The sequence below is a fragment of the Triturus cristatus genome, chromosome 1_2 (genome assembly GCF_964204655.1).
Source record: "Triturus cristatus chromosome 1_2, aTriCri1.1, whole genome shotgun sequence".
NCBI lineage: Eukaryota > Metazoa > Chordata > Amphibia > Caudata > Salamandridae > Triturus > Triturus cristatus.
This window is the reverse complement of record NC_140580.1, coordinates 1,016,795,556-1,016,815,016: the sequence shown is the minus strand read 5'-3', so window position 1 is coordinate 1,016,815,016 and position 19,461 is coordinate 1,016,795,556. Positions and strand designations below refer to the sequence as shown.

The following is a 19,461-nucleotide window of genomic DNA, read 5'->3' as shown; positions in this document are numbered from 1 at the left end:
AAAACTGTACGTTTTTTTCCTCAAGAACATTAAAAAATATACGTAAAATCTCTCTCTCTCTCTCTCTCTCTCTCTCTATCTCTCTCTCTATCTATATATATATATATATATTCACTTAAAAAACCATAGGTTTCACACATGTTATAGTTAGGTGGATATTTCACTCGTAAAAAACCAATGAAATTCCCCCGTTATAGTTAGTTTAGATAACTATAACTCGCGCGCCCGCAATCCACTGCTCATGACGTCACATATTACATCACTCATGACATGGTCAGTGGCATCACTCATGACATCACTGATGACATCATCCTTGTGATAGAGTGGCGGTCGCGCGAGTTATAGTTATCTGAACTAACTATAACGGGGGAATTTCATTGGTTTTTTACGAGTGAAATATCCACCTAATTATAACATGTGTGCAACCTATGGTTTTTTAAGTGAATTTGCAAGGTTTTTTAAATGCTAATTCCTAACTATAACGTGTGTGAAACCTATGGTTTTTTCAGTGAATTTGTACGTTTTTTTAAATGCTAATTTATTTATTTTTTTTGGGGGGGGGGGTTTCACCGTGCGCGCATGGTGCGCACACCCCCGCGATTTAAAAAAAAAAAAATAACATTTTTCTGCCTTCGGGGTCCTTCAGGGACCCCCTGACAAAGGCTAGGGGGTCAGGAACTCTCTACCCTGCCCCCTTTTCACGTTCACCACCTTCCTTTTTCACTCTCGCACTGAAAACAAACAAAATGGCGGCCGACACTTCCTGATTTCGACCGATTCGAACGTTGACTAACATGTAACCACCAATCAGAATTACGCTCGCGCACGTTAGGGTGCTCGCACGGTGCGCGCACGGTGCGCGCACCCTGCGCGCGTATAGATATTGATATGCTTTTAAATGCTATTTTCTCAGGAAATACTGAACAGATTTTCACCAGACCTGCAAAAGGCACTTCCTTGACCTTATGGCTACCTCTCTGCCAAATTTCAAGTAATTCTGTTCAGCCGTTCGGGCTGTAGCTGTGTCTAAAGGTCCTATGGAAAAATGCATGGGGAAAACGTGTTTTGGGACCCCCCTTTTTTCTCGGCCCCCGCTTGACGAATCACCCCGAGAATTTCAGGGTAGGAGCTGAACGGAGCGCCCCATTAGTTTTGAACATTTCGCGAGGATTCGTCAACCGGCGCCAAAGTTATTCAAAATAGAATTTTGAGATTTCCTATGGAAACACGGTCCTAACTATAACTATCTACTGGCGACCGCCAGTAGATAATATACACAAACACACACAATACATGTACTAAAATAAAAAACAATCAATCAGTGCTCTAGAAAGGTACCCATCACAGCACATTCACTCAATACACTACATAACTTTATGCAAACTCCATTGCTATTGGCACGCCCCTCATCAGTCATTTGCCGTGTACTCAGATATACCTTTTATTAACAGGTACATTCCCAAATATATGGTACATCTTCTTCTCAGAGATATACTGCCTTATCACGGCTTTCAGTCTACTATTCTCTGAAAAGTCCCATGTTTAGTATGCAAGTGTGTGTGTGTGATATGCTATGCATTCTCCCTGTTCCGGGGAGAAGGCCGTGATCCAGGAAAGGTGAAGCCTCTAGTCCATCATGTTGCTCCTCCCCTCCCTCAAAAATGGTAATAAACAGCATATTGCACTCAGCAGATCTGCATGCATGGTTTACGTCATGCTGTTGTTTTCATGTGCACTAGTTATAAACAGAGATGTGTAAATACAGCCAGGAACATGGGGTTAAATCTTTCACTGGGGCATAACCGCAATGACTCGCCTGTGAGTTTTTTTCTCGGGAGCATTTAGTAAGGTATTCTCAAGGCAGCTCCACTACTGGTGTGGCAATACCTCTTCATAGAAGTAAACATATGTGCAAATATGTGTTTATTGAAATAACATGTTATATTAACACCATTATTTTCCTTGGCATGACATGAATACAGCTCTCTTTCTTCTGTTCTTTAGAGTAACACATTGTTCAGATTTTCCCTGTACTGCTCAGTGCATTGCGGATCACATGATATGTTTGTACTAGTTTCTCTTCGGGCTGTTACAATATACCAGTGTCCTTAATAGTTGCCTTATAGGGGTTATCAGTGGGCTTCTGGCCTGCATAGGCCAATAGTGATGTATATCAAACTAAATGTACATATGATGATCAAATAATCGTCCATTGAAACGTGGGTCCAGTAAATTGGAGTAATACATGTTAAAACCTCACTCCACCTTTGGGACAGTCAAGTCCACCAGTGTACCAGCATCTGCTGTAGCTTTAGATCATGTTATTCCCATATTGTCACCCAAGCTACCAATCCACCCAACTGGAAGCCAGTCCTACTTCTTTCTTACCACAAGTCACGCCCCCTCCCCTGTCCCATCTCCTTGAAATGCAGTGGCAGATCAGAGGTGAAAGGTCAGTTCTGATTGCTACACTGCCTAGCAGAATAAGTGGCATTTGTCAAACAATGCACTCTACGCTGCTACTCACCAGAAAATATATTTTCAGTCAATGCACAGAGCTAGAAGATGCTAAAATAGAAGTATTGCAATGTTAACCTTGTTGATACTTTCCCTTGCCCAATGTAATGGCCAAATTGCTGTTACTTGGCTTTGTGTGTTGAATACAATCTTGCGTTTTAAGTATTTCTGGTGGTTAGAATCTTTGCTGAGGCGTGATACTGCATTATATTACTAGTAGTGTGTCACTCACCATAGAAGCGTTTATGTGCCTTAAATGGGGTAATAAGCGCTACATAAAGGCAATCTGAAGGCTTTTGCATAATTTATTAAATGACTACAGTAAATTAATATGTGTTGAAATTATAATCCCAAGCAATACATGTGAGAGAATAATATAAAAATATGCACACAATATTGCACGAATATTCGTCTACAATATACTCCATTTGGCATGTATTTAAAATAGCCGGCCATAGAGAATAACCTTAAGCACCACACAGCCATAACAAAAGGGTTCTTGAAATGCTGCTTTTCTCCATTGTCAAAAAGCATTTTGGAAATGCTACGATAGGAAATGACTTCATAATACGTTGATGCATCCTTCGCTTTTGTCGTTTCTGAATGTGGACATCTGCATGCAATAGTAGAATATCAGAGGACAATAGTGCTACTCACCGCATTAGTTCACAGATTTAGGGCTTCATTTATGAGGCCCTTTGTGCCACCAGAATGTCAATTTTTTATGACTTTCCATGGCGATGGAGCCGGCTCTATATTTACGAGGCATCACTGAGCCACGTTTTTTGGTTTAACATTGCCTCGTTAATATCGTTCCCTTTAACGCAGTTTTCTGCGTTAAAGGGGCATGCAATGGGTGCTGCTGGAGGTGTTCCCGACAACATCCATGTCTTTTTGACACTGCCCCAGATTTATGAGAAATCATAACTCTGAGGCAGCGCCAAAAACATACACTTCCCCAGGGGAGGCGTAAGGGAGGCACACCGAGAAGAAATATCTTTATTTCTCATCATCTTTCCTTTTTCTATGTGTGCTGCAGTCTTGTCATTGTTTTTGTGCTGGAAGGTTTCCCTTCCTGCACAAAAATAATCGTTCCAGCAACGCAGGCACCCTTGCACCATGATGCAAAGCTGCCAGTGCAGGGGGAAGGGACAGGAATGCACCATATCTCATACATAGAGTGCATTCCTGCCTCTTTCTTTTGCTGTAGGGCAGAGCACCAGGAAGGCCTGTGGTGTCACCCTACGGCAAAACCTCATAAATGATGCCCTTAGAGCTCTTCATCTATTGGAATAGGAAAACGTGTTTTTCCCTCTCACTTCACTCGTTATCTTCCAAAGCCCCCTTTGGAGCCCTAGACTGCATTGCACTTTGTTATGTCTTTCACTACTCCATTCACTTATTTACCATGTTGTAAAACAGACTCAAGTCATCGATAACCAGGCAGTGCCTTGATTCACGGTGTCCTTCAACACCCAGGTAGCCATATTGCTACTGTGCTTACACCTTGAGATTTATTCTTTGAAAATGTGTGAAGACACCTTGGCATTCGAGCGCTTTAGAAAAACCTTAATTATTAAATGTAAAAACTACTAAATCATGTGCAGAAAATATTTGCTACAAAATAATGGTACTTTCAATTTGTGTTGAGTGTCCTTTGTTAAATATTAATAACATCTCAGTTCACAGAAGTTGCAAACGTCTAAATGGGTGATATTCCATATGATGGTGTGTAGTAGCCCAATGTAAAGACCCTTCCTTTCCAAAAGTAAAGAATCCTCCATGAGTTCCCACCAAAGCGTGCCCTTCTGCTTGTAAGTGTTTGTATTTGAAGACACTGACTAGACTCTCTATCCTCATCCAGCAAGGGAACCCGAGCTGGGCAGTTTACAGGTGCCCGATGTGAGCTGGGATTCCTTAAGACTCGCCTGGAGTGTGGCCGACGGGGCCTATGAGATGTTTGTCATACAGGTGCAGGACGCCGACCGCCAGGAGGAGCCTGTGACTCTCACGGTTGCGGGAAACAAACGTTCTGTGGAAGTGCCTGGTCTAAAGTCCGCCACACCTTACGAAGTTACCCTGTATGGTGTGCTTCAGGGCTACAAGACCAAGCCTCTTTATACAGAGGTCACCACAGGTATCTTTTACCATTCCGCTTCCAGAGCACAGAAATGCTTTCCGGATATCACTGCATTTCTGCTTCCACTCCTTGCAGGACATATCTTCTCACTGCATCTTTCTCTTTTAGGACCACTTGTTCTTTGAATGCTGCTTCACAATGAGCATCTGCTATGCATTTTAACTTTTTTGTATTGTGAGCTGTGACTTTGATAACCTCGGAAACTAAACTCTAGAGTTGACAAGGTATGCATTGACAAAAGCAGACTCAGAGGCTAACACCCACAAACTATATCTGTGTGCTTCAGTCTTTGTTTCTTCTCTATTCTGATCATCAGCAAGTGTTATTAAAGATTGCGGGCCAAGTTTATCATTGTATTGTGTTACCCTTGCTTCATGCATAGTGTCACAAGGGCAATTCAATAATTAAATCAGGTTTACCAAGCAACGCAAGGCCGCATTGCATGCACCCGCGTTGCTTGGTAAATCTGGTGTACCAGAAGGCAGCTCAGGTTGGTGCCTTCCATTACTTTGCCCTGGAAAGGCGTTTGATAGGTGGAGCGTGGGTGTTTCCACGCATCCAACAATGTATTTTGGTGCATTCCCAGATTTACCCAGACTGGTAAACCTGGGAATGCATCAAAATGCTATGACTTTCCAGGGGAGGTGCAACAAGGAGACATTTGTTGTTTTCTCTTTCTATGTACTCTGCATTCTGCAGCAATCTTAGAAAGAGGAAAAAGCCTCTAAGGAGGTGTCCCTTCCTGCACAAAAACAATCCTGCCTGTAACACAGGCCCCCTTTCATCATGGCACTCGGGTGCTTGAACTGGTCTAGGCAGCACACGGTGCGCCAGTGCAAGGAGAAAGCAGGAATGTGCCACTTTATAGTAAGTATGACAGACTCCTGCCCTCTCCATTTGATGCAGTGCAACACAGCACAGCAAGCTGTCTTGCTGTGTTGCGCTGTGTCAAAGTATGATAAATGTGGCCCGCGTTTAAGTCTTGGCGGGTACTGGCTCAATCTCCAGGAAAAGACTCCCACTATACAGTCATAGTCAGCACTAGTAGGATATCTTCCATTTCCACGAAAAAAATGGTCAGTTGTCGTGTATCTGATGGTGATTGTTGAGACGCAGATACTTTTAAAGCATCACAGAGTTGGCACCCAGGATCAGCATGGAACACTAGACCACATCCTTCCTTTGCATATTTGTCACCCGCTGAAAATGCAATGTGGCAAAAGAAATTAGCGGCAGCCTCTATTTTAGAAGCATTAATGTGGGTACAGCCCCACCACATCACTTCCAGTACATCACAAGGTCCCAATATTCCCTCCACTAAATCACAATAGACTGTAAGATGAAATGATAAACACTATGTTTTTGTAAAAATAGAGTAAGAGTACTGAATAGATTGTGGAAGGTCTTACACCTTCAAGAAACTACGTAATGTCAGGCAGTGTAGTGAAGGAGCTGGTGTGGCAGGCCTTGTAGTTTTAACTAATTTACAAACATAAAAACGTTGTGCGGCATGTAATGGTAATATTATCTGAATGACCGCGGAGAAGGTACATTTTCAGCAAAATGTTCTCTACTCAGAATTTTCAGAAATCGATCGGAAATTTGTGGAGAGAATCAAAGTTTTCATGAAGCAACCTCGTGAATAAAAAACTATGCCACAGAACACAGCAGCTGCAATCTTAGGGATAGGTAGACAAATACAGGTATGTCCTGCCCTCCTATGCATAAAATGTGCAAGGCAAGGGCAATACAAAAATTAAAAAGAATCTAAAATGGATCCGGCCTACAAAGCAATCCAGTAAATCTAATCTTGAGTGATCAACAAGACTCAATGGGGAGCTTTATCCAGAATATTTGTTTATATTTCCTATAAGCATAAGGACTAACTAGCATAGTGTGCGAAGGAATTGGAGCCAAGATTTCTTTCCAGTTAAGTACTTTAGTAAGGTAGAAATTGCTTTGTTTAGCGTCACTATGTCACAGATTCAACAGGATGGGTGCATGAGTAATGTGTCTGCGCACTGTTATAGCATAAGTCAGCAATCACCCCCTTTTCCACAGCATGGCAGGGCTGCTCATAGGCATGAGAATGCTCCTCACGCTGTTGCACTTTTTCATTTCTTGGTACATTTTCTTCCCGCGTTTGGCTGTTTCACAGACCACACACTGCTGTGTTCCTGGATTCATTTTGTTAGCCTGCTTCCTGCCCAGCATTCGGCTACTTGTGCTGGCAGCTGAGATCACCATAATTCAATTGCGTTGCTCCTCTTTCTTTCCAATTGACTACACTTTTGCATTTTCAGCGGAAGAACCGGAGGTGGAAGATATAACAGTTACCCATGTAACCCCCCAAAGCTTTGACTTGTCCTGGACGGCCACAGATGGAGCCTTCGAGAACTTTGTCATAGAAGTGATTGATTCTAACAGGTTACTGGATCCCATTGTGTTGAATATCACAGGCGCCTTACGGATGACATCTATCTCAGGGCTTTTGCCAAGCACTGATTACGTTGTCTACCTCTATGGGATAATACATGGCCTCCGCACACAGGCCATAAGTGCTTCTGTTACTACAGGTACATACAGCAGCAAGTTACTAACCTCCATTACTCTTTATTTTTCTTTACAGCGAATAACTTTTGTTCTTTTCCCTTCTCTCTGATCCACCTGTTGGTTGTTCTCAATCTCCATTGCATCTTCTTGTTGCAAGGCAATGAGTAGCAGGCTGGCCATTTATCTTATCGGTCATTGCCCCAGGTGACGGGTATTGAGTGATGTGGGGAGGGGCTCAAGCCATTGCAGTCCCGTTTTAAACTGCTGCCTCTGAGTCCAGCTTCCTAGCGGTTGATGGCAAAAGGAGAGAGAGGGAGAGTGTAAAAGAGAGGGAGAGTAAATAGCAAGAGGAGAGAAACAAAGAGCACAATAGTGAGAGAAGAGAAAAAAATAGAGAGTGAAAGAAAGAGAGAGCTAATGAATGGAAGGAAAATTAGAGAACGAAATCTGGGTCGGTATAAAAAAATTGCCCAAGTTACTTTTGGTTCCCAGTCCAACCAGTGGTTAATTTGTGCCGGTGGTTTCCAGTGCTCAGCACCGGCACTTATGACAGTCTGCCACATGGTGGTGCTGTTCCTCTAAATTAGAGAAGAACACAAAAACTGTTCTTTAAAAATAATACAACATACATTAAAAATGTCTAATACCTGCAGGCCAAGCCTTAGGGGACCTGGGATAGTCCGAACTGTCACTCCTGTAGGGAGTGATGGTTAGTAGTTGCATTGGTGTTGTCATTGGCGGCACAGGTAGGGGCAATGGGTGGTGCAAACTGCAGTCGCATTCTGACAAGGGCCTTGCACTTATGCTTTTTAAAAATTAAGCGCTAAGTCCAACCCTGAAGGCCCCACTCATGTATGTATTCTAGTGATGATGGTTGCAGAAGAAGCATTCACATATTTCTGCCCATTAGCCCCAGTGTTCCAATTTCTCTAATTTCCTGTTTGCAGATACTGTCAAGAGATTCACACAAATTACAATTGTTTTGTAACTGAATTTATAGCGCAATTCATATCATAGTAGGCAGAGCTGGGCGAAACTTACTCCTTTCAATGTATACTCTTCCAACATAAATCACCATATTTGGCTTGGCCCAACTCAAATCAGTATTTCGTTCCTAATATAGGGGCATATTAGCACGGACCGGCGATAATTATCGCTCAGCGCTCTTAGCGTGAGGATAATTATCGCCGTTATTAGCAACGCTTATCTCCAAAGCGATAAAATTCAGAGCGCTAACAGCCAAAAGTGAGATTATCGCTGGAAATCCAGCGATAATCACACAACTTTTGGCGATAGCTTGCGGATAGGGCCTCACATACTTAGCCATGATATCCACCTTCCATAGGATATCATGGCTAAGTCAGTTTCAAAGCAGGCGTAAGGAAAGTAGCGATAATAGAGGTTATCGCTACTTTTCTTGTCGCTATGCTGCTTTGAGTGAGGCTTGATAATAGGAGAAATGTCATTTAGCAACATTTTTCCCGTTATCCTAGGGAGGAACACCCACTTTGCATCTCATTAGAGATGCAAAGATGGGCGTTAAGGGAAATGGCGATCAGGCAAGGTTTCACGCGATAGCGTGACCTTCCTGATAAGGCGATAAAATTATCGGCGCTTTTCGTCCGAAAACGGACGCAAAAGCGGCGATAATTTTTTATCGCCCGCTTGTTGATATGCCCCATAGTTTTCCCAATAACTATTTTGTGAGACGCAAAAGCTAGAATCGCGTCTGAGGTTGCTGCTGATGAAGAATGCAGAACTTCAATATGGCTGCTCAGCAAATGTATCTATATAGAAGAGATGTCTGACAAATATTATCCACGTTCAGTATCCAAACTCGAATATCATTCAACAGGGGACAAGGATTGTACGTATTTTGTGGCAGTATCAAAGAGACCCAGTGCAGAACATAATGTAGATGATGTCGCTGCCACCAACACAGGCAATATTGAAAGGAGATGTGAACTTTTGAACAAGCAGAACATAGCAATCATGGATAATTCATCAAATTAAACTGTAATATAGTTACCTCAACAATAAAGTAAACAGTAGAACTTTTGACAAGATGGTTAGGGGCAGTGTATATTCTAAATATATAATAAATCCATAGGTTTATGGGTTGTAATCTAATAAATTGTGAAAACAAATCCCTAATACCAAATCTTGGCCCTTAACATTCCAGCACTGAACAGCTCCCGTCCCTTCTAACAGTAATAACCCTTAGTGCTATATGGTTCAGTTCAGTCTATTGTAAATATGCAGCTGAGCCTCTTAACTGTCACATACATTACTGTAAAGCAAAAGCTCGGCGTTTAGATGGGATGCCATAAACATCACAGACCAGATAGTTTACAATGGAGACCAGCAAAATGCAAACTTAAGAGAAACCATTGCTCACACATCACAGGTCTGAAAATGACACGACTGATTAGGTATCAAAACAGTTCTAAGTGTTGTCCAAGGAGACAAACTTTGCAACTTCACAAATATGCAAAGTTTGTAATTGTCACTAAAATGCTACCCGTGACATTTCTTGGAAAAACAAGTTCTTGCAACAGCAAGATCATTTTTTAAACAAAAAGATATAATATGGCAGTATGTTCTCCCTCAAAGTTTACCAGCTGCAGGAATTCTAACCCTTTTATTTGTAATGTTCACCAATTTAACGATGGTGTGCATTTTTTAAAAAGCTTCATTATTTCGTTAGTGCCAATTTAACACACCTCATCATCTTAGTCCACTCACAAACATTCTGAGATCACATCAAGATCGTAAATGCAAATAGAAAATGGGTTCTTTGTCAGACCAGGTCCCTGGTCTAATTTTCTAATTTTCTATACCAAAGCAACACCTGAAGTGTCTCATCTGAAATTGAGGACTCTAGAAAGACTTGTTACCGTTTTAGCACATAGCCATTATCATCACTGCAAGTGATCGCTAAGAGAAAGTTGAGCAAACCTTGGCACCGTAGCCGACAGATACATCATGCTTCTTATTTGTAGAACCACAGATATATACTTGGCGACCATGCTCTACAATGTTCCTGTCACCGTCTGCAATTTTACAATGGGACTAAATTGTACTTGTGGATATAGACACCGCAAAATGCTCTTCGTTTGTTACTTGACCACAGTCCTATCATCCCATGGACTAGTAACTAGGAATTTCTAACTCTCAGTCCGAGCACTGGTTTCTCTGTTCATCATAGAGAACTCAACAAATCCTAGCCCCTCGCTAGCAGTTATACCAGGCACAACATTACCTTAATCATCATGTCAAAACTGGTCCACTGTGAAATGAATGATAGCTACTGTAGAGGTTTGCAGTGTACTTTGTATATTCTTTGTTTCATTGCTGTGAGTTGCTTTAAACCTTCTATCGCCTTTCATGCCAAGGAGGCCACATCACCGTGCACCAAAGCTCATCCATTGTAGATGGTCCCAGTGTTCAGGAAACAATGATCTGTAGCAATTGCTTTAAAAAATATGTTTATTGTTTTTTCTCTATATGTTCAAATGGTATAACTCAACCAAAATTAATTATCCGCCTTTTAACCACCAATACCACTTCAGATCAGTAATACATATTAAGGACCTCTTTTATAGTTGGCATATGGTTACTCTTTCATAAACATGATGGACATTGCGTCTGACATGTTCAAAGTGTATTATATATTAATACCCGTCTGTCAAACTCTGAACCTTGCCTTAAGTCTTGTAAAAGGCATGTCAAACTATAGGACATATGTTGGACAAAAGCTGCTAAAAACTTTTATTGGTTAACATTCTAATAAATGATGGGGATGTCAAAGGTTTAGCCTAAGATTCATCAGTGAAAAAATGCATCAATAGGGGGACATGTTTGGCACAGTAGGTGACAACGTAAACTCAGTTGACCATCACCAAATCTTTGAAGGGACTGTGAACTTTGAAAAAAAATTACTTAAAAGAGTTCAGTCTCTCTTCTAGTTCTCCAAGGTTGACTTCTTTAAAGGTACTTCTACCTTTTTTTAAACTCTAATAGATGAAACATTCAGCACAGTGTCCATTTCAAGAGCTTTTCTTCAGAACTGGTAGGAAATTGAGAGACTGCAGTCTTACAGTTCCCTTCTCTATCACTGTTTTTTATTTAATGACCATGTGAGAACATTTTAATAATGGCCTATTGACAAGTCATCAGTCCTGGCTCACTTTATGTTGATATGGTCATTAGCTACTCAAAATCGAAGAAGCGTAAAAAAGATCAGAAGGAACCTGTTCCTGCTGCATTACACCTTACTTACCACCTGGCATGGTTCAAAGAAAGATGTCAAGCGGCAAGCTTGAAAGATGAAAACATGCAGTAAACCCTTCACAAAATGGATCCTGGGGCAATTACAAAAAGGTGTGAGCTCTTGTCAAGCAAAACGGGATGGGGCAAGGCACTTTATCATCATCTGACAATCTCACGCTTATTATTTACCTTCCATTCTTCTAGACGTCATGCCCACACTGGAAAATCTAACCATTTCTGGCTTAGCCCCACATGGGTTCCAAGTGTCTTGGACAGCAGAGGACAATGCCTTTGATGGCTTTGTCTTAACCATGGTGGATTCTGGCCAGCTGCTGAGCCCCCAGGAGTTTCGACTGACAGGATCCCAGCGCAACATAACCCTTACAGGCCTAATTACTGGCATTGGCTATGACATCACTCTTTACGGCTTTGTCGGGGCGCTTCAGAGCAAACCATTAGATGCTGTGGCTGTAACAGGTATTTCTGTTCATGTGCTTCAATCTGTACTTCTTCATCTCCGTCTTTGGGCAGTCTATTCCATCAGCCTCACTCAAACAGCATGGTCCAGCTAACTTCAATGCAGCATTCTCCATACTTCTCCTACTTTTGCCTGAGATTGTTCTCCATAGGCACCAATAAAAAATACCAGCATGTGTGAGGACTAGTTGTTCAAAGGCCTGGAGCATGACAGCATGTCACTAATTTAATCATTCCTGCACTTAACAGCCAAACTGATGCATCTCTGCATCCCTTAATATCTTACAAGCTGTTGTAGCAACAGCGCATATGTATGGTGGAGTTGTTTCCTCAGAATCATCATTAAACATTTATGTTATGTTATGTTATGTTATTTATGCTTATAGAGCGCACAGTTACCCTAGGGTGTCCTGGCGCTAAGCACTGGTTGCCTGAGGAGCATAAGGCCTAGAGGTGAGAAAAGAACCATGTCTTCAAACCCTTTCAAAAAGAAATAAGATCTGGGGCATTTCTCAGTTGGAATGGGAGTTCATTCTTTGCCTTAGAGGCGCAGTGAACAAAGCTTCTGCCTCCCCAGTTAGTTTTCTTAAAAGGGGGGGTTATTACTCGTTTGGACCCAGTTGACCTTAATGTTCTGATTGGAATCTACCATGAAAATTTGGATTTAAGGAACTCAGGACCGGTTCCATTCACAGCTTTAAAGACAATACAAAGTGCTTTAAAGCGTGATCTTAATGGTACTGGAAGTCAGTGCAATTTCTTAAGTTCTCCCTTGACTGAGGCGAACCTAGGTTTTCCGGTCAGCAATCTAGCTGCCGCGTTCTGGACCACTTGCAGCCTGTTCAGATGTTGTTTTTGAACATTAAGATATAAGCTGTTGCAATAGTCGAGACGCGACTTTATGAGTGCCGTCACCACAGTCCTAATGCTCCTCTCAGACAGGAAGAATCTAATTTTCTTGATTATTCTGAGGACCATGAAGCAGATATAGACTCTCTCCCTGGTACTAAGGGGGGAGGGAGGCCTGATTGTGTCAAGCATCACATGTTCTCAAAATATCCACTCCTGCAAGATAAAGAGTTACCATATTGAGATTTTCTATATAAATATCTTTTCATTTTATTTCCAAGATTTAAATTGCCCAAATCTATCTTAACAGCAACTGCACACAGGAGATTGAGATTCTTCTGTACATGCTATGATTCTGGTAGGGTTGAGGGACAGGAAACCAGTTGAAGCATTTCCCAGGTGAACATATATCTCGGCTGACCTAAACAACTTCTAGATCACCAGCCTGCACGTGCCATTCTTGACCAATACTTTCAGCCCATTTATGCATTGCATTAATAAAGATATGTCTTCAAATATGCTTTGCACTGAAGTTTAGAATTTACATTTTGCCTTAAATAGAATCGGTTTCAAATTCATTTGAGTTATTTGTCCCTTTAGAAAATTGTCCTATTCTGCTTTCAATAACAGCCCCATGCACATCCAAAGCTGCACAAATTGACCATTAAAACCATTAACACAATACATTTCGTAGCATGGGTACTCGAACAACGTATATGTTGCTTAATTTAAAGTTAAGAGGACCTTTAAACTAGGCCCGTGCTAAATTTGATTCAAGCCGTCAAAATTAGTATAATTTCTGTACTTTCTGATTACTCTTGTTACGTGAAATTCGCGAAATTACACTATTACAACATGTTACATAATTGTGTGGCGCTAGTAGTAAAATCTTACCGCACACACAAGGTAACAATGCAAAAACAGTATGCGAGCAACTGTTGTTCACTGTTCTTTTTTCTGCACTTACATTTTTGACAAGAAATGCATCCACACCTACAAAGTGAATACAAGGATGCATTTCATGCTAAAATGCAGAGCTAAGTGCCAATTTTGCATTTCACAAAATTACGCATAATTTGACTCCGTTTCTCTGAGATTTCTCATAGTTACACAATCACAAATTACATGAATTTTGCACACCATTTCTTTAGACTCATGAATAGAAGCAAAAACGCTCTGGTGCAAATAACATGAGTGCTGGTTATTGAGCGATTCTGCACTTGATTATGACATCAGTGATAAGCAATGGGTAAAAACTTAAGCAAACAATTTGGTACCCATTTCTCTGTGTTATTTTCCCTTGTGCGCAATTTTGCGTAGGGAATTGACACCGGCTAAAATGTTCCTAAAGGGAGCAGTTACTAAAACTGCAATTTGCACCTAATTCAGCACTTAGTAATACATTTAATTCCTCCATATTTGTATGAAACTGCTTCAAAGAGCATGATGTAAAATGGATGCTGTTCCTTGTAGTGTTATAACTGTTCAAATCTGGACTGTGACTTGTGACGTCATGTGCAGCTGGCCCAGAGGTGTGTGGCAGGCTGTGAATTGCATATGCGGCACTGCTGCTCTGAAACAGAAGCCTTTAATTACAAGGAAAGCACAACTTTCAAGATTGAGAAAAACCTACCAATGCTTTCTGTTTGTGGTCAAGCCTCTGGTGCTGGGAAATGCACATCACAGCACGTTGAGCATTCCGGTGCATACACAACATGGAAAATAGCCAAAGGGACCTCTCCAGATGACCTACAATCCACACGCAACACCACAAGATGGTACCTGCCAGATCTCCTAGTTTAGACTACTAGTAAAACAAAAACATATGTTCAAGAACCTCTCTTTTAAGTAAAAAAAAAACTAAGCTAAATATAGAGCATTAGATACGTAAAAATAAATGTTAGCAATAAAATCATAAATCGAACCAATTTTCATCACTACAGAAAATATTGATTTTGAAGTGTTGCCAAAAACACCAAAGGACCTGATTCACAAACGTAAAGGTACACTTTTGTGCAAGTTTACCTTTCCTTGTTTTGGTATTCACAAACTCTGATTTTAATTTTACTATTAGTCATTTTACGACTGCGTAGACTCCGCACTCCTGGCAGAGACTCTGCACATAAAAAGATGGGACAGGCTAATTATTTTCTGTAAGGAGTTCTCTGAACCGAGTGGGGAGCCTCATCAGTCATAAAAATATTATTAGTAAAATTGAAGTCATAGTTTGTGAATACCAAAACTTACAGAAAAGTGTTAATTTACCCTGGCGAATCAGCCCCATATCTTTAGGAATATTAAGAGTGTATTTAAGTTTCTAAATTGTTTTTATAGGTCGACAAGATAAATGTCCCACTTCTAATTTTGTTGCAGAGTTATTCAACTTCTGTTTACTTGAAATGGATAGGGTGCCTGTTCCACATGCAGCTGTTGATCGATAACCCAAAGAGGATGCTAGTGATAGCCCCTGGGCCAGCCAGCAGAAGGATCCGTTTACAAGACGTCAGTCTAATTTAAAGCCCTTACACACAATGGTCGGTCCTGTGCCAATCCGATTAGGCCTGACTGGGCCAAGTCTGAATATTAGATAGCTGGAATGTAGAAAGTTCCATTGGAGACAATGAAGTGGACCAGGGCTAATAATGTCTGGTGTAGGTCTTCAGCTCCAAAAATCCTCTTTCTTTCTCCCTTTTAAATTTAGAGCATTCTACCCTCAGTAGGTGGAATTTTCTAATAGCCTGATAGCCCTTCCTGTTTTAAACATCACAGAGATGTATTATTTTGATCGGCACATATAACTTTCTGCAGCATCGTTCTACACTGCAGAAAAGTAAACACATTTTTCTACCAATCACTGCAGCATCGGAGCAAAGGGACAGGTCGGGTTTTCTTTTTGATGGAAAGAAAATCATTCTACCCTTCACTTTGCACCTTTGCTGTTGGATATATCTGACACCTTTCTCCCCGCCCTACTTGTATGTCAATTCCTCCTCAAAGGTTGAAGCAGTTCACAGAGGAGGACAGCCAAAGTAAGGAAAAAGAAAATGTAAAGGAAATAGATAAACCAGCGGAAGGGTTAATATGAAAAAATGGCATACAAATATGAGAAACCTTTTAAGCCAGTAAATGTCACACTAAAGTGTAAAGAGGTCAGGTAGCATTTCCTGATATACCGCATGCTTTATAACCAGGGTCACCAGACATTTTCGATTTTGTGGCTGTTACGTTTTCCGTATAATTATGAATTAGCCACACTTGCCACATCATTCATTGTATCCTGCACAAGCTGTAGGTTCCAGCTCCCAAAAAATATCTAACTGAAACGGATCTAAAGTTACTAAAACATGGCAAACATGCTGTAGTGCAGTGGAAGGCCCTTTGCAAAGAGTGACGGTCCCCTTACTGTTGCTTACTCATGTAGTTGGATGCCGAACTGGGGTTAATGGGGTGAGATCTTTCCCAGATATTGTTAACTTATGTTTAAATGAAATTAAATAGGAAGTAATACTAGCACAAGATGTATTGCATTATGCCTCCTAATTTCCCTCTTCTGCCGCATTATTTATTCAACTCTACTGCACAGTTTGGTCCTCTCCTGCAGTATAATTCCGGTGAACACGTCTATAGTGCTGTGGAAAGCACAATGGGGCAGATTTACAAGCCCCTTGCGCCTCATTTACGCTGCCGCTGCGTCACTTTTGTGACGCAGCGGCGGCACAAATCCTGCGCCATGGTGCGGGGTACTTACAACGTGATGCATCTGGGAGATGTGTCACGTTGTAAAGCCCTGCGCCACATGTAGGCGTTCCTGTGCAGGAGGGGGCGTTCCGACGCAGGAACGCCTCACTTTTAGGCCCATGCTGCGTCAAAACCCCGAGCCTGCCTGAAGCAGGCGTAAGGATTGACGCAGCATTAACAAGATAGGGCCCCCCAGAGCATTGCTTGAGCTGCGTTGCGCTTGCGACTCAACTCCAGCAATGCGCCACTTTTACGGCACAGATGCGTCACGCATCTGTGCCGTTTTTGCCCCATGGTGCGCCCCATTATAAATGCGGTGCATCCATGGTGGCGGAGCTGTGGCGCACAATAACTGGCGCATCCCTGCTGATATGCAGGGATGCGCCAGTTATTGTAAATAAGCCCCACTATGTTTAGCAGTGGAGACTGAGCCTCCAGCTCGCTCACACTGACTGCTGCTCAGTCCAGAGGCTCTGAGCAGGTTCCAAATGTTCGCATTTGCCAAGAAAGGAGCAAAGGAGAGAAACTCTGGCCAAACCACGTGATGCTGCAATTGGAAGTGAGAGTAACATATCTGCCGCCCATGCTGCTGCATGTTGTTAATAGCACTTTGGTTTCAATTCTCGTGACAGAGTCATAAGACTGTCTGTCTCCAGTGAAAGAGTCAGTGAATTAATCATCTTTTCCAGCCTACTCTTTTTGCATGGAAGACTAGAAGGGTGCGACCAGGAATGTCTTTTTAATTGCTTTGGTGTCGAAATTGCAAACATCTTCAAAACCTTTTTTTTCAGTGCTGAGAATATATTATATGCCTTTGGAGCCTTTTTCGTGTTTTTTATGAAGCAAAACCGCACAGGTCTTAACATGTCAACACTGTTTCCCTCCCCACATCACAACATGGCCGACTTAGACGCAGAACCTGAAGTCGACAACCTTCTGGTTTCTGATACCACGCCGGAAGGTTTCCGTCTGTCCTGGACTGCGGACGGTGGGGTCTTTGACAGCTTCATCCTAAAAATCAGGGACAGCAAGAGAAGGTTCGATCCACTGGATCTGGAGGTCCCTGGGCAGGATCGCACCACCACCATCACGGGCTTGCGCGATGGCACCGAGTATGAGGTTGAACTCTATGGAGTTGCAAGCGGACAACGATCTGGGCCGATAAATGCTATAGCGACCACAGGTATCAGGACTGCACCTGAGGGCATGAAGGGGCATCCGGAGGGGCACCTCACTTTCTGCCGCTTGCTCGCTCACGGCTGGGGGGTGGTTTAATGACGTCTAAACACAACTTACTCTTTCTAGGTTTTATTTTAGTGTTTCATCACGCTTTCTTCCTGGCTGTGTCACCTTTGCTTTTCTCTAGGTGCAGTTGGTTGGAACAACACCACATTTATGTGATGACACCAAGAGGTCACTACGCCAGAGTTATCGTCATGTGGTGCATTCGTGATAAAATAGGAAGATACTGGTGGGGACACCCTAGGGGAGAAGGACGGGTGCCGCGAGTTTAAGAGCGTTAATTAAGCCCCAATTCTGATAAGTTCATAGGAGTTTGTGGCCTGAAAACCTTATTTTTGAACTTACTGAAGCAGGATGTACTTCACCTGGACAGGATTTACAAATAAAATCTTGTTGTTTTTCAGCAAATCGTTTATATGAACAAATGGAATACTTAGACTAACATTAGATGTGTAGCTGGCCAGTTAATACAAAGAACAGAATTAACTTTAATGAAATCAAAGAGAAAACGTCTGTGCGCTTGCACACACACTCACACAGACACACGCGCACATATACACACATACACACACACACACACACACATACACGTGTATAGTTGGAACATAGTAACATGCCAAGAATGTGAGGATACAAAAAAATGGAGAAAGAAGGGAAAAGAGCATAGAAAATCGCCTGTGTTGATGTGCAGATTTCCAAAGCATACTTCTGCACTGAACGTTCTCAGGGGCATTGCCATGAGATAATTGCCCACCACTCTGGATAGACACGCAATGGTTAAGAGGACACTGCATAATGAGGGCGAAGGGTAATTATCTCAGGGATGATGCCCCAGAACCTTCATTAATGCTATCACTACATCCTTCTTAGGATGTGCAGTGGCTTAGAGAAGGACCAATACGTGGCCGACAAGTTGTAATTAGCTATTAGAATATTCATACATCACAGACTTTAGAGTTTTGAGAAACTGACATTTCTTAACAGTTAAAATATTCTGAGCTATTTGAGAGTCAAAAGATTCTGTTAGTAATCAATCACAAAATCCTTGGACAATATCTCAGAATTCTTCCACCATGTGCAAAATCTTGTTGAAATTTCTAATTTTACTCCAGATTGTGGAAGAGAGCAAAGGCAATGCCTACTCCTCCAAGACCATCTGTACCTTTTCCCCGTGGGATTCTGGGTACAGCGAATGTCTAAACGTGTTATATTCCCTTACATAGATGGTTGGATGGTACCTTCTGTGGAAAGTTTACTAAATTAGCAGCAATGTTTGTAATTTTTACACAGACATTTGCCCCGACTGAAATGTGCAAAATGAAATTTGCACCAGTCAGCTCGAAGACCCGATCTTTGTACATTGCAGTCAGTGCATTTTAGGGCTGGGCCTGTTGACCCAATAAACTGTAGGATTCATGTGGGTTTTCAGAATGGCCTATAAATATTTAAATCATCATCAATGAAATCAAGTGTATGTAAATTCACCTTAGACATATTCATTGCGCATATCCTGAATACCTGATTGAATGCTACTATTGCATCGGTCGATGAGCACAGCCCTAATGGAAGCAATGTTATTGTAGTGAGTTGGTGAACATGTTGGTGCAATACTGCCCTATGCTGGTGGAGATTTGTTAAATCTGGTCCCTAGTCTTCATTCTCGTCTCAGAAGA

General features: G+C 41.9%; 1 protein-coding gene across 4 annotated transcripts in view; it reads left to right on the top strand.

The window, feature by feature from the left end:
- The window catches only part of TNC (tenascin C), a 152,052-nt gene that overhangs the window by 89,087 nt on the left and 43,504 nt on the right, over nucleotides 1–19,461 (top strand). The window contains exons 11-14 of one of the 4 annotated variants that reach the window (XM_085611989.1): nucleotides 4,382–4,654; nucleotides 6,961–7,233; nucleotides 11,687–11,959; nucleotides 17,457–17,729. The exons of 1 other annotated variant lie outside the window; for it this stretch is intronic. In XM_085611989.1, coding sequence (XP_085468115.1) covers nucleotides 4,382–4,654; nucleotides 6,961–7,233; nucleotides 11,687–11,959; nucleotides 17,457–17,729 — 1,092 coding nt within the window. The remainder of the gene's footprint in view (nucleotides 1–4,381; nucleotides 4,655–6,960; nucleotides 7,234–11,686; nucleotides 11,960–17,456; nucleotides 17,730–19,461) is intronic. 2 more of the 4 variants (XM_085611999.1, XM_085612010.1) reach the window with 2 other exon arrangements.